This window comes from Schistocerca cancellata, chromosome 1, assembly GCF_023864275.1.
Source record: "Schistocerca cancellata isolate TAMUIC-IGC-003103 chromosome 1, iqSchCanc2.1, whole genome shotgun sequence".
NCBI classification, from domain to species: Eukaryota; Metazoa; Arthropoda; class Insecta; order Orthoptera; family Acrididae; genus Schistocerca; species Schistocerca cancellata.
The window spans coordinates 1,008,033,615-1,008,049,325 of NC_064626.1; the positions used below are offsets into that span (position 1 = coordinate 1,008,033,615).

At 42.0% G+C, this 15,711-nt stretch overlaps 1 protein-coding gene across 2 annotated transcripts in view; it reads left to right on the forward strand.

Moving 5' to 3' along the window:
* Window positions 1–15,711, forward strand: part of LOC126089044 (lachesin-like) — a 1,131,845-nt gene that overhangs the window by 691,400 nt on the left and 424,734 nt on the right. For both annotated transcript variants that reach the window (XM_049906881.1, XM_049906882.1), the window contains exon 6: window positions 12,535–12,690. In XM_049906881.1, the coding sequence (XP_049762838.1) occupies window positions 12,535–12,690 (156 nt within the window). The remainder of the gene's footprint in view (window positions 1–12,534; window positions 12,691–15,711) is intronic.

Consider the following 15,711-nt stretch of genomic DNA (forward strand, 5'->3'; position numbering starts at 1 on the left):
TCATTGATACGTAATACTACAGACTCTTTACCTAATTTAAAGAACACACGAATCCTTCACATGTTTCAATTGCCTTTAAGCATCCGTAATCAATGTTACTATAACTGCCACATGGTCACTGATACCAGTTTCAATGTAGACACCCTCGGTTAGGCCAAGTCTGTCTGTTGCCTTTAGATGCAACATATTTCCAGCGTGAGTGGGCTTCTGAACAATCTCTACTAGGTATTTCTCATTCATTAGTGTTCTACTGCCACGCCTAGCACTAATAAAACAGTCATTTTTTTAGTTGATTGTTGGATCATCGAAGTCTCTTCCGATGGTGACAGTATGATTGAGGAACTTGTATACTAGCTAATCGTTGTTTTCACTTAAATTTTCGGTTATGTCAAGAATCGTCTGGCAGGCGATTCAGTTACTATATTATGACTACCCCTGATGCTGGGTCTTGCCCAAACAATCTTGTGTAGCTCTTCAGTTTCTATGTCGGTGGACACTATTACCCATTAGCTTATCGTCTCGGTATACACTTATTTTTCTCATTAATATCACTGATGTTTATTTAGAGTTTTAATCAGCTTTCTGTACCAAGTATCTGTGCTCTTCACTATTTTTTTGGGAGCACTTCAAATTGTGGCATTTTATTGCGGAAGACTCGGCAGTTAACCCCTAAGATTTCAATACACTTGCCGCGGCATTTCTTACATTCTTACAATGGCAATTCCGTGATCCCTACAGATGTTATCTAGAGCTGGTGGGGAGGTAAAGCAGGTGGCAGACTTCGGTTCATTGGTAGGATACTAGGAAAATGAGTTTAGTTCAAAATGGTTCAAATGGCTCTGAGCACTATGCGACGTAACTTCTGAGGTCATCAGTCGCCTAGAACTTAGAACTACTTAAACCTAACTAACTTAAGGACGTCACACACATCCATGCCCGAGGCAGGATTCGAACCTGCGAAGTGCCTAGAACCGCCCGGCCACACCGGCCGGCGAATGAATTTAGTCCACGAAGGAGATTGCACATACAACACTCATGCGACCCCATCCTATAAGATTACTCTAGTACATGAGATCCATAACAAACAGAACTAGCAGGGGAAATTCACCACACACAGCGAATGGACACAGGTTTATTTGACGCATGGAGGGTGTCACGGAGTTGCTGAGAGAAATGAATTGGCAAACGCTTGAAGACAGATGCAAACTTTTCAAAGAGGGCTTACACAGAAAGTTCGTAGCACCAACATTAAGTGATGAATCTAGGAACTTGGTTCAACTCCCTACATATTGCCTCTACAGGTATGGCGAGAACATGTTTAGATTCGTTGCAATGGACACAGAGGCATTGAAGCAATTATTCTTTCTGTGCTTCATACGCGAATGGATCGACAATAGGCTTTTAATAACAGGTACAATAAGAAGTAACCTATTCCATGCATTTCATAGTGGTTTACAAAGTATTTATGTATATATCTATGTAGACATACGTGTAGGTTATGGACACACTTCCACTTCCGTATACATGCGGCCAGCGTATATGAATGACGTGTGGAGTATTCGGATGCCAGTCACGATCCCGCAAGAGATTTACCCTGGAGTGGATCGAACTGCACTCACACTCGTGGTGCCAATACAGGAGCAGCTAGAGTGAGAAGTGGTGCATCCTCGGTCTAGGAAACTGGCAAGGGAAGCGGAGAATGACTCGGTGGCCAGTATACTCTGGATGGCCCGGAGCTGGTTTGTGGAGCCATACAACGATGAAGACTACTGACCTCAGGAAGTAATCTCTTCCACGACTTTCAGCAAAGGAAAAATATCTGTTCAGAAATTACAGTGCAATAATATTGATTTGCCGCTCTATGTTTAGTGAAAAAACAATATGTGGTCGGGTCCAGAGATTCACGCGATGTCGACCAGCCGACGTGTCAGTCACTACCAAATGGCATCATCTGGATGCGGTAAGGAAGGTCATACGGTCACAATACCACTCTCCCAGCCGATATCAGCATTTGAGACCTAGGAACCGCCACTTCTCATTCAAGTCGGTTGTCAGGCCGAGATCGAGCGCATGCTATTGCGGCCCTCTTGTAAAGGGAAAACCCTGGCAGGTCAGGGAATTTAAATCGGGTCCTGGGCCAGCGACGCTGGCCTGTCACCTTCGGAAGCGGACACGATTACTCACTGTAACAGAAATTAATTTGTTTGGTCACTGCACGTGAATGCATGTGGCGACTTTAATTGTTCAAGAAAGGGAATCCTTCGTTACTATATGCCTGGCGAATTTAGCGCAGGAACGTATAACTTTCGGCAGTAGCGCAAAGCTGAAAGAATTGGACAACTCACTAAATTGCGTTGTTAGTGGGAGACTAGCATGCTTTTCTTCTGCCTACTTTCCTCCCTCACACAGAACAACATTTTTTCCTACTTAAATTGTGTTATATCCTGAATGTATATGCCTTGTTAATGTAACTTATGATGGCATTTATAGTTAAGCGTCATGTTTCTATTATCGATGGGAATCGGTACGCAGCTAGTTCCTTCCGAAACGTCAAACTGTTCACAAAAAGAGATATGTAACCACAGTAATTTTTTTAAATATATTCAATGCTTAGTTTGGATAACAGATTGACAATCTTAGAAATAAGTAAACATAATACAACAGATTAGCCATTCAGACAGATACATTTTAATTTGAAGTAGTAGTAAGTCTAGATTGCAAATTTTTATTAAACATTAGAAGTCATCTATTAATGGTAACCATTTTCCATCGCATCTAGATCATTGTTCATCGTCACACCATGTTCCTAGAATGAAAAAGAATATATATATATATTTCCTCACCACTGTCGCTACTCATTGAGAGTTCCACGCTACCGTATTCACGGCAACAGCTGGCGTCTGTACACTTATCCTTGCTTCAACAGCTCAGTTTGAATTTTCACGTAGCACCCGTACATGGCAGTTTAGCGTTCTTACAAACGTGCATGAACAACTAGTACAAATAATTGTACCGGTTGTAATTTTAAGTTTTTATATACGTTGTCCTCGTCTGTTAAGCAATATTGGTTCCCGACGAGGTCACTGCAGCAGGCGAGGGACAAAGCTCTCTCTTTACAACGCATAGAGTTTTGACGCTACTTAGCAACTGACGAAGGTGTCTTCCCTCACTTGTCAGTGCTACCCTCGCCACCTAATAGTACAAAAACACTTTTATTATTATGCTGTATCCATATTTTATTATGTAGATAAAAGTATAATATTAGTATCTATTATCCTATAAGACGAATTTTATTTTTACATTCGATAGAGATGGTCTGATGCGCTAGATATGATTGAAGCCGGTTACCACTGACAGTGATTTTTAATTTTTAATAAAAATTTGCGGTGAAGGCTGTTTACTGTTTCACATCGTCTAATCACACCGCTGATTTTTGTAATGATATTTAAAAAAATATCAGAGATATTTTATGTTTTAATTCGTGTTTTGCAACAAAATGGAAATCTAATTTAAGCTGATTTTGAATTTAGCTTTTTTTAAATGTGATAATGTTGTAAACAAGTTACAGAATTTCCCAGACCTAGTATGCAGCATTGGATGGGAGAAGGAGGAAGACCTGGTATTAGAAGTCTGCTGCAATAGAACTGGCGAATGCTGTTGGATTGCGTGTAAGGTCAAAAAAGACGGAAAAGTCGGCACATGGCAAGAGACTTTTGCAGTAAATGATACTCGACGTTAACGATTAGAACTTGAAAAATTGCTAGAAAGGATGGGTGATGATAATGAAAATTCAGATGGGCCGAGTAAAACAGGTGCTCAAAATTACTGGAGAGCTAACATTTTTTTTCTTTTTTTGCTACGCAGTGAGCGCCAACAAATCGGAGCGAGGCACGGCGGAAGCGTGGGTGCACGCCTGCACTCGGGCCTAATTGGCGCCGTTAATTGCCGGAAAGGTTTGGAGGGGGGAGGGGGGGGAGGGAGGGGCGGAATGGCGTGAGCATGATGAGGTCCGCAACGAATTCGCAACTGCCGCAGGTGCGGGGTCGCTCTATGCCACGGAGCCGCCACATGTCCACCTGAAATACGGCAGGCGAAAGCGTCAAGTGCACGGTGAATACGTTCTTTCACAGCTGTGTCCGCAGCCGCTGCGACCTGCATAGTGCTGTGCTGTTCCTTTCGAGTTCTTATAAGGGTGAGGGTAAGGTTCCCACGGCTCATAGCCACATATGTCCCACTGGAATCCCGTGACGAAGTAGCAGCTCTCCCGCTAATCTTTTTATCACCATCGTTAATTCAACTTAGTAAACGGCCCAAACTGAGTAAAAAAAAGGAAGAGGGAGGACAAGGTTAAATTTCTTACTCCGCAAAGGTATCGCAGACCTTACTCAGTATTTGACTAAAATTTCAACTTGATATATCCACCATTTCCGGAAGCAAAGGGGCCTTAACAAAGAGACATTCACACGGACAACAAATTTCAAAAACAAAAACAAAATTATCGTGATATAAATACAAATCAACGGTTTTGGGATGTTTTCCTTTATTTGTATTGTTAAATCTTGTTTGCGAAATTTCATTATTCCGGGTCAACGGGAAGCACCGAGTAGTTTTTGATGAGCGAGTTTGCGAGTATCAAAATATGTGACATAGAATGCCGTATCTTTTGGCTGCATGCGCATAGAAGATTAAATTTCTTACACATTCGAGGAACTGTAGACCTTAGTATTTGTCAGAAATTTCACTTTGACATACCTACCCATTCCTGATAGAAAGTGGTCTTAACTGTTGGACAGACAGACAGACGGACAGAGGGGCAGCCAAGTCACCGTGCAAGGGTCCCGTTGTTACAAACGACATACGCACGGAACGCTAAAAATTTGTCGACCGAGAGATCTGTAACCGACCTCATTCGTGAGTGAGGTGTATTCTCTAAGGAGTTTTCCGATAAACCGTAGTCTCGCACGTCACTTCCCGACGACTTGGTTAATGTAGCCGTGTCAATCAGATCGCTTCGGAGACATACTCTTACATATTTGACGGTTGTGACCGATTACAGAGATTTGTCAGTGACCTTGTAGTCATATTATATCGGTTATTTTCCTCTATTTACGACCATTAAACTATATTTATTTGTGTTCAGGACCAGATACTAGTCAGAACCAAGCACTGATCAACTACCACTCTTCTTTTACTTTTTAACAATTTAATAACAACCTGGCAGCGAACAGCCTCAGAGACTTAAAACATTATCTATTAGGTGGTTTTTATGTACCAGTATCGTGAGCTGTAAATTTCCCTGACAGTCATCAGACATTAATTATATTTGCAGCTGTCCATTAGGACGACTTACGGCGTTCTGGCGAAAGTGTTCAAGCGAACTAGAAACCTATGCCGAGATTATTACGCACGTGTTTCGTTTTCTAGCTGACGGCGAGGTGCTTTTTTGAGAACTTTCGGAATTCAGGAAGTACCACGGCAATCTCGATACAGTTGGGACACTGTCGATGGGTCAAACTGCTCTGAGCACTATGGGACTTAACTTCTGAGGCCATCAGTCCTCTAGAACTTAGAACTACTTAACCCTAACTGACCTAAAAACGTAACACACATCCATGCCCCAGGCAGGATTCGAACCTGCGACCATAGCGCTACCGTGGTTCTAGACTGAAGTGCCTAGAACCGGTCGGCCACTCCGGCCGGCGGAACACTGTCGTTTAGTGAACAAAATACGAACCTGTCGAGTATTAGACCAGATTTGTGAAAGGCTCCAGGACTTTCTTGCACGAACAATCCAACACATTCTTAAAGGGGAGAAATCGATAGATGTGTAACTAATTTATGAAATGCAGTTAGGGAGTGTTATAGAACCGCCAGTATTTTCAGTACATAGTGTGTCAGATATTTTGAGAGGTGGTATTACCCTCCAAAACAAAGAAAAAGTACAGTAAAATGGGCTCTAAAATGAATACCTTAACAGCTATGAGCACTTGTTCAACATAAGAGACCTGATTCACGGCAGCGAAAATGAGGAAGTGCTCTCAGGAGATGCGTTTTAGGCCCATGTTAGTTGGGCTTCATTTTTCTTCTTTTGGTGAGTATTACCACCTCTAAAAATATTCGAGACTTCTGTTTAACACTCTGTATATAGATTATCTTGTGGGCAACTTACGAAGGCCATGTCTATAGAAAGGTTGCAACGCCATAAGACGGTAACGAACAGAAGGAAGACCGCCGGTGGATTGATGACTGATGCAGCAATAGGTACTTGACCCTGGAACTAGATACACTTAACGTGATGTGGACAAATAGGCGAAGAGACCCTCCATTGCGTGATTGTACTATTGAAGAAAAAGCAGAGGAAACAGTTCCAAGTGTACAATGCGGAGTTGTTATAATTACATTGCAGCCACTCACATAGGTCCAGCATGGGCTGTAATTAGCGTATGGAAGAAAAATTTGGTAGATACGCTAGTCCATTACCACGCAACCGATTTACGCCGAAAAATAAAAGATTACAAAATAGTTACAGTTCTGGCCACCAGTCTGGCACTGTGAATCCAAAAAAGACGTGTGAAGATTTTTCCACATGTAATGAATTAGAAGCGGGACTTGGGCAGATCAAACAAGTGAGTAACGCAAAATATTAATGTTATTATTATCCAGCGCTTACACAATTGTTTCAATATGAGCACCGGTTTCGTCGACGAGATGCTGCATCCGTGAAACGATGTGGTCGACAATCACTTGCAATAATTTTGAGCAACATGTTCCTGTATACTGGCCTTCAGATGAGGTAGAGACCGGACGTGTCCTTCATAAACACTTCTTTTTGATATACCCAGGGGCAAAAGAGACATGGATTCAGAACAAGTGATGTGCAGGTCGTGCGTCTGGAAAGCCTCTGGAGACAACACGTTCGTGGAAGGCAACATTAAGCAAATCTTTCATTGGGTGAGCAACAGGAAGTGTTGCTTCATCTTGCATGAAAACAATGGTTTCCACGCAGTTGCCTTCTTCCAAACCAGGCACCACATGTTGAAGAGGAGGTCTCGATAGCGTGCAGACATAGCGGTTCACCTAACTGGCTCTCTGGGCGTGTTATCTTCGACGAAAAATGGTCAAAGAATGAATGGACTTGTGAATACACACCACACATTCACATATGATGTGTGCAATGGCTTTTCATGGACAACAGTTGGTTTGACGGTACTCCAAATTTGGCGGTTCTGTGTGTTCACTGCACCCTATAATGTAAAATGTGCTCCCTCGCTTCATAGAATATTGCCAGCCACATGTCATCAACTTTGATCTGTGCTAGAACGTTGTTGCTGATCGTGAGGTTTCAGTTGTTGCACCATATGGATCTTGATATGGCTCCGTATACTATCCAGGCGTAATAATTGGTTGTATTCATGCCGGGTCTCCAGCCGGAACATACCATCATCTGGACACAATATTCCAGCGGTCCACTTGGCCGCCATCTTCACGTGCGCCGGATGTTCCGGAGAGATAATCCAACGGCGTACTCAACTGAAGATTGTGGCCAGGTGGACCGCCAGCATATTGTGTCCAGATGATGATATTCTATGTACCGGGTGGAGACCCGGCATGAATACGACCTTATTGATCTTGTACGGGTACCAGTATAACATAGACCGCAAAACTTCCTATACTGTTGACCAAGAGATGGATAATTCTCATGATACTATCACTACCAAGGGTAGGTGCTGCATGGTCAGTCATAGCAACAGCAACCTCATCAATAACTTGCACCAAGACAGGACGCCTTACTACTCCAGGTGCCGCACCAAGCTCACCCGTGTTTTCGAATATCATTATCAACTTTTTAATTCATTTAATAACATCGGACCTCTCCTCAGACCTTTGAGTGGGTGATACTCTCACAGTGCAGGACCATGCCGTTCACCTAAAACAGTTTCACTAACAGCGCACGCTCTCTCTTCTGGATAGTCACACTGTTCACTCACTCCATGGCTTGTCGAACGACAACGTGGATGTCAGACTGTCATACAGACGGTATACAGAGCCAGATATGCATCTATTGGCCAAACAAATGGTTTTCAAGAGACCAGTTCCGTTTTAAATCATTGGCGTAGCTACCAAGTTTCGCTACCACATGATAATTAGAGCCCACAATGGACCTCCTTGCGTAGCTGGTCTTTAATTAGAACCACTCGGTACCTAGTAGGAACTGTTTGGTGCGACCTCAAGGTTGAATGATCACATGAAATTTATTGTAGGAAGAGCAAATGCCCCAGCGAGATTCATTGAGAGACTATTGAGAAGAAATGAATTTGATTGTTACCTGATTCCAGAGGATGATCTGCCACAATCGATTTATCCGTGTTGTCCAGTGGAACACCAAATTCGTCCCTTTGATACTGTAACTTTGCAAGGACGTACAGAGAGGCCACAGAAATTCAAAAGCACACAAACAGCTTTAGCAGAATAGATGAACTTGTGAGTCTTGGTGGCAAATAAAAGGAAGAGCCAACTGCTCTGCAGTTCAGGCTCCTTAACATACGTCGGCGAGATCCCGTTATCTCAAGAAGTGTGCTGAAGGCGTCACAGCACTACCGTTCCATGGTTTCAGATCAATAGTTGTAGCTGCTGTGCCTGTTTCCGTATGAAACTACTAACTGCGTCTTTATAGTCTTTGCTGATATCTCCAGAATTAGGACACGAACAGTTTAGCACAGGAACATGTTTTAGGCAATGGAATAATGCCTGGATTACGAAAGTAACCAAGGAAATAAGTAAGGTGTCTGAGCATCAACTCACTGTCATGTTACATTACTAAACTCATCTTCATCTATTGCCTATTCCGTTTCTATAATGCTGTTTTAAAGTTCCTTCCCTGCAACCAATGTAAATCTAGCGTGATACCACGTTGCATAACGCTGATGAGCTAAGTTGATACGGTAACACACAATACGATGGGAATGCAGCAGGACGGCGTAGGTTCTCTTCAATCAGAAAGGGTACCAACAATCAGAAATAAAATGATTTTTATTAAATATGAAGAAATATCCAGCTTAAATGAGGCTTCTTCCTGTGAAATGTCTAACTCAACTAAAGGTTTCGAAATTATTAAAAGCCCTGAGAAATGTCAGAGAGTCTCTGAGTGATTCCTGCTTAGAGTCCAGAGCTGGACACCTACGATGCCTACTGAGCCTGAGTCTTGGAGACGACGGACGAACATTGCAGTTTGTGAACTCGGCGGCGCCGGCCGCGGTGGTCTAGCGGTTCTGGCGCTGCAGTCCGGAACCGCGGGACTGCTACGGTCGCAGGTTCGAATCCTGCCTCGGGCATGGGTGTGTGTGATGTCCTTAAGTTAGTTAGGTTTAAGTAGTTCTAAGTTCTAGGGGACTTATGACCTAAGATGTTGAGTCCCATAGTGCTCAGAGCCATTTTTGAACTCGGCGGCAACTGGAGACTGTACAGGACACGGCGCATTGAAGACAATTTTCCGCCTTAGCTCAGGGCTCCGGTATTTAACGAGGCATCAATCAATCGCTATCCACACACGTGATGCCCATGGGCTTTCAGCTGCGGCCCCTGCTCTGTATAGTTCCTACAGCCAGCCCATACAGTTGCTGCGCTCATATGTTTCGAGTGCGACTTATCAGCTGCGATGTTGTACTCTCTCGAGTCGTGAATATCGTCACTACACAATACGGTAGTCATAAGAACTTAAGAAGGATGTCCTAACTTTTATGCCAGATTAAAATGGTGAAATAATTGGTACCATGCTGGTTCGACCTTCTAGGCTTTGATCGAGCGCCGTGTAGGTACAACAACATTTTCTTTAAGAGCCCGTTCCTGCTATCATTTCTTATAACGAAAGCTCTGAAAGTTGTTTTGTAGTACAAGATCAAGAGTAAACTGGTGGCCTAATAAGTAGAGCACAGATGTATCATCCGTCTGTCGATCTGTTTTTACTGTTTCGTATTGAGCGGTTTCGGGCAGTGTCGCACATCTTCAGATCTGTTAAACAATTTTAAAAAATTAATGAAAATTTGGTTCTAATCCTGTTTCTAGAAGATTACAGAGATAAGAACTTCCCTATATATTACAAAATAAACAGTGTTTAATGTACCATTTATTGTAATTACAGAGTAAGTCTTACGGGGAATGTCTGTTTCACTCTCAAATGGTAAACTCAAATTACTATGCCTTCGATTTATTTTAAAATTTTAAGTCTATTTGGTCTAACCAGCGTGTCACAAGTAAGTCCAGTTTTGATAAATTGCATGTAGAAGTTTCAACAGAAGTTAATGACATTATATTATCATCTTCATAGAACGATATGTAGATTATGGTACGTAGGTATGGGAAAAACCGACGATATTGGTACTTTATTTCTGAATAACCGGTGTTTCTCGGCATTTTCTTGGTCTCAATTATGACAGTTCTTTTTATTCTTTTGCTAAAAACTGCGTAGAAAAACCGAAAATATCTATCATAGCAGTAGCGCTAAAATTTTAAGTTTTTAAATAAACTTTTTTTAAGGAATGAATATATTTATTCATAAAATTAGCGTTGTTTTGAAATATTGTATTATTACAGAAAATGGGAAAAAAGGTCAATGCTAGTTTAATAACAATGCCTACAGAAACACAACAAACATATGGCATAGAAACTGGTAAAGGATTGCTGAGACAATAATGTACCTGTTACCATGTGGCATAGCCTATTAGATGGTACGCGTGTACATACAGCGTGAAAAATTTTCTTCCATATTGTCTATATGGTAGTTTCTCACTATCGTCGTCCGACATCAATTGTGCTACAGAATAGCGCCATGCTAATCTGGAAATATTTTACGAAGTGAAGTATAAGGCTCATTTTGCTTTAAAAGATTAAAAGCTATATGAACCACAACCAGCTTTTGACGTAGTACACCGAAAAAAACGTAAAACTTAACCCTTCATTCGTAGTTTACAATAAAAATAGAAAACAGCTGATCTGCTGCATGTGTCTAGATAACATGTCACTATGTGCTTGTTGCCCTCCAAAACGGACAAATTAACACTAAAAATTGAATTTGTTCAACTTCCGTTTTCACCCCTTAGCACTGACTATTCCTAGCGTCCACGTAATTCTATGAACTCCGGTTGTAACACAATTTTTGCGCAGAGTTTAAAAAAATTAGAATCAGTAGGAGAATACTTGTGTAGTAGTCAACCATGTATCACCTTCGAGAAACACTGCGAATACTGGACGCACTAGGTTTTATTGTATATTGCATATTTAATTTAATATTTGGATTCTCTGTATCTTGACACTGAGACAGTCAACAGATTTCAATCTTTGTTCGATTTCTGTGTTTATGTCAGGAAATAATAGGAACAGAAAAACAAAAAGTTGGTTACTTCGTAAACCGGTTATTCTGAGCGGTTTTTCATAGTCGGATTAAAATGGCGTAAATGAAGCAAGACAACCGAGGATCGGTTGTTTCAGCGATAGATGTGCGCTATCCATAGATTATAGTACAATTGGAAGACATCGTTTTGAAAAAAAGTTGAGTATGTATAATTACCAAATTCAGATACGATGAATAACAGATCAGGTAAGAACTAATAGTATCCTAGAATTATGTAGGTTGAAATACTGATGATAATAATGCATTGTCTGATCAAAAAAATGGTTCAAATGGCTCTGAGCACTATGGGACTTAACGTCTATGGTCATCAGTCCCCTAGAATAGAACTACTTAAACCTAACTAACCTAAGGACATCACACATATCCAAACCCGAGGCAGGATTCGAACCTGCGACCGTAGCGGTCGCGCGGTTCCAGACTGTAGCGCCTAGAATCGCTCGGTCACTCCGGCTGGCCATAAAATAACAGACGTTGATTTGATATGTGTCCACACTTGGCCTTTGTAACAGTTTGTTATCTGCTGGGGAACATTTTCAACAAGACATCAATACGTCTGTAGAGGAATGGCAGCCCTTTCTAGCTCCGAGCCGAAACAAGAGAAGATAGCAATGTTGTACCCTGGTATCTGGAGCGAAGGCGACGTCCTCACTTATCCTATAGGTGTTTAAATGCGCCATTGTTCTGGATTACGGTCCATGTCTTGTGACACTAAGTCGTGCGATCTGTCCTTCAGAAGCGGACATTAGGGTGTAGAGCTCTTGGTGCATATCGAGAGGTGTAGTCTATCTGCCAGTGCCCGGTTTCACTCTCTCACCTCCTTCTATCCATAACGACACAAACCCGACATTACATTTTAGAAGCACTCATCACACGACACAGGTACACGCTTCACACTTCACAGGACATCGGAAAAAGACAATGGCAAACCACCTCCACTAGTTGACTAGACTGAAATGCAGGTTTTCTGCATCTGCTCCCCTACGCTTATTCGGTAAGAATAAGACTACTTTGACTTTAGAATACAATAACTCCGCACTTTTAAGATTCATTTCGTTGTAACATGTTCTAGTAGGACATATATACTTACGGATGCTGTTCAGACCATTTAGTGACGGTGGCTGTTGCAGTGCCGCCCAGCATCGTGGACCGGGAGACGAGCACGGACATGGTGGTGCGCGAGGCGGCGAACGTGACGCTCACGTGCAAGGCGGTCGGCTACCCCGAGCCCTACGTCATGTGGCGGCGAGAGGACGGGGACGACATCAACTACAACGGCGACAGCGGTGAGTCCACGGCGTAGCGTCTCTCACACTGCATGCCATGTGCGCAGAAATCCAACTAAATACAGTGGGCTTGGTGTGGGCTCCAACTGTATCTTCTTGTTCTTGTTCTTCTTCTTGTTGTTCTTCTTCTAAGGAGTAAGCGATTCGCCTGTTTCTCGCACAAAGGAAGCTGTTGTCGGTTCCTCGGCAATGATAAAACTTTTTTTGACGTCATATGAAATGTATTCGCAATACAGAATATGGACAGCCATCAGCTATACAGGTGTAAATTTCAAGTTGACAACCCAGAATAGCTCGAAAAATAAGCTTCACATGAAAAAATGTATAGAATCCAAAGCTGATTACTTTCGAGGGGGACATCCGCTGGTGCAGAAGTTAGTCCGCCACCCCAGCCCTCTGGGGGTGGGGCAGGAGGTAAGTTTAAAATTTCAAATGGGAACCCCCATTTTTTATTGCAGAATCAGATTCTACACAACAAACTACGTACATTTTGTCTTACATATTTGTTTTGATTCTTGGTAGTTGGCGCTGTAATTCAAGAAAATCCATGTTCTCATTTTTGAGTGGAAAATGGGTACGAATAAGTAAAAAAATACTTATTTACTTCGTAAATTTTGATTCGATAAAACTAAAACTACCCCTCACTCCCCATAGGGTCCGGTTTGAGAAAGAAGAAATAGAGTTTTACAAACGTTGACCCAAATATTAATTTTTTCCGCAGATTCGGATAAGTTTTGTTTGTTTCGTGGGACTCACTTCTTATTCATCCGTAACCATTTTCCACGCAAAAATGAGAACATGGATTTTCTCGAATTACAGCGCCAACTACCAAGAATCAAAACAAATGTTTAAGACAAAATCTACGTAGTTTTTTTATGTAGAACCTCGTTATGATAAAAACTGTGTGTTCCCATTTGAAATTTTAAAGTTGCCTCCCGCCCCAACCCCAGGGGGCTGGGGTGGCGGGCTAATTTTAGCAGCAGCAGATGTCCCCCTCAAAAATAATCAACTGTGGATTCTACACATTCGTTCGTGTGAAGCTTATTTTTCGAGTTATTCTGGTTTGTCAACTTAAAATTTACATCCTGTATAACTGAATGACAACAATGATATCTAGTGCCGACCCTCGAACCTAGATTTCCCGCTTATTGCCAGCGGTCACCTTACCATGAGGCTATCCGAGCACTACTTACAGCCAGATCCAGATTTCCGTAAGTCCTGAACCATGTGTCTACATCTGCACTCGTACGCTCATTATGCATATTCCCGTACGGGGGAAACATTTTAATTGGAAGTCGTTTGCCCTTTTCGGCAGATAGGTATGACATTGCAGTCTCCGTGTTCCTCAGAAGTACGATGCACTATTCCTTTGGACATGCACACATGTTTCTCATATTCGGAACTGTGAATACATTTCATGTAGTTCATAATGACTGTAGTTGCCACAGTACCACATTGCGCCGTATATTTGAACAACACAGCCACTGCAATATCGTATTTCGGTGTTCTTCCTCTTTGCATTCTATTCAGAATTGGAACCCTCTCTCTTTATTTTCGTCACCTCTAAATCTATGCAGTGTCGTGAGGCCTCCCGCAGATCTCTGCAGTCTCGTTCCTGATTGCTGTGTCTCACTGAGACGTTTAGCACTCGCCATCCATGTATCCGAGCCGTAAAGCAAAACCGTCATAGCTATGATATAAAATTTCATTCTCATTTCATTTCTAGTTTTCCCAGATAATGTTCTTTAGATTGTTCCACATACGGTTGGTACGTATTCAGTATGTGACTGATCTCAAGATAAGTGTTGTAAGTTATCTCACAGCCAAGAATTCGAAGTGTGACATTTGCTCAATATGTATAAAGACGTTCCATGTGAGATGAAGCAAAGACAGCTCCCATAACTTGTAACATTAAATCACTGAAACCTTCACGCTAGGCAAAATGTGTAATTCTCATGCCATCAAAAAACAACTTGGGCACGCTATCTGACTCGTAAAAATTAATAGAAACAGTCACAAGAGCGCGCGCGCGCACACACACACACACACACACACACACACATATACACACACAGACACACACACACAAGCACGACCGCACGCGTACATCCGTTATTCAGCACAACCGGAAGGAAATAGACCTGCATAAGCAAGGTGAGCTCTGATCACTAAAGGCGATTGACCAAATTGGACTTATGTTAGCTTTGCTTTCAACTTACAGCGTCTATAAGTGCTATGACGATGTTTTGTCAGTTTCGTAATATGCATTGGCGAACAAAAGAGTATTATAACATCAGAGCCAAAATGTAAATTATCAAAACATTATTCTGTAGTATCACAGTAATGTTTGACATCTATTCGCACGATGTGTAAGAAGCTATAGGGGCATGGGCACCCATCGACCTACCTTGCCAGGACATGGAGCTTAGTAGCATGCAAACAAAACTTGCTAGTCACTAGAGTCTTGCGAGATCGGAATTCAGTATTTGATTTCCGATGAGACCTAATTATTTGTGGATAGAGAAAGTTCAACAAGAAACCAATTGTGCAGTGTGACACGATCTAGTGCTTGAATACAAAGAATAATAACCGAATTATTGAAGAAATCCGAAAGAAATAGATTAACTTCCATTTTACTAAGCACAGGCATACGGTTCCGACCTAATCGCGGAATAATCATAGTCAGGCGATGTCGAAACAGCCGCCCATTTCTAACTACAGATATCAAACTGAAATTGTCTCAACCAATTCCTTAGTCATTGTAGAATTTCGGCAACAGAATGCATCTCCACCAGGCAAGGACAGTCCTTTCCCCAAACACATTTCCAGAAGTAGTCACCCAACCGGATCCTGGAAAGAACATAGACTAGATTGGCGAATATTCCTTCAAATAAGAAGGACCTCATAGTAATTTCCATCGGTTGAACACGCTAACTAGCGTCAGTGAAGATGCAAAGAGATTGCTGCAGTTTTTTTTTATATCGATTAATAGAAAGTAATTATAGCAGAAGTACGTAAGGT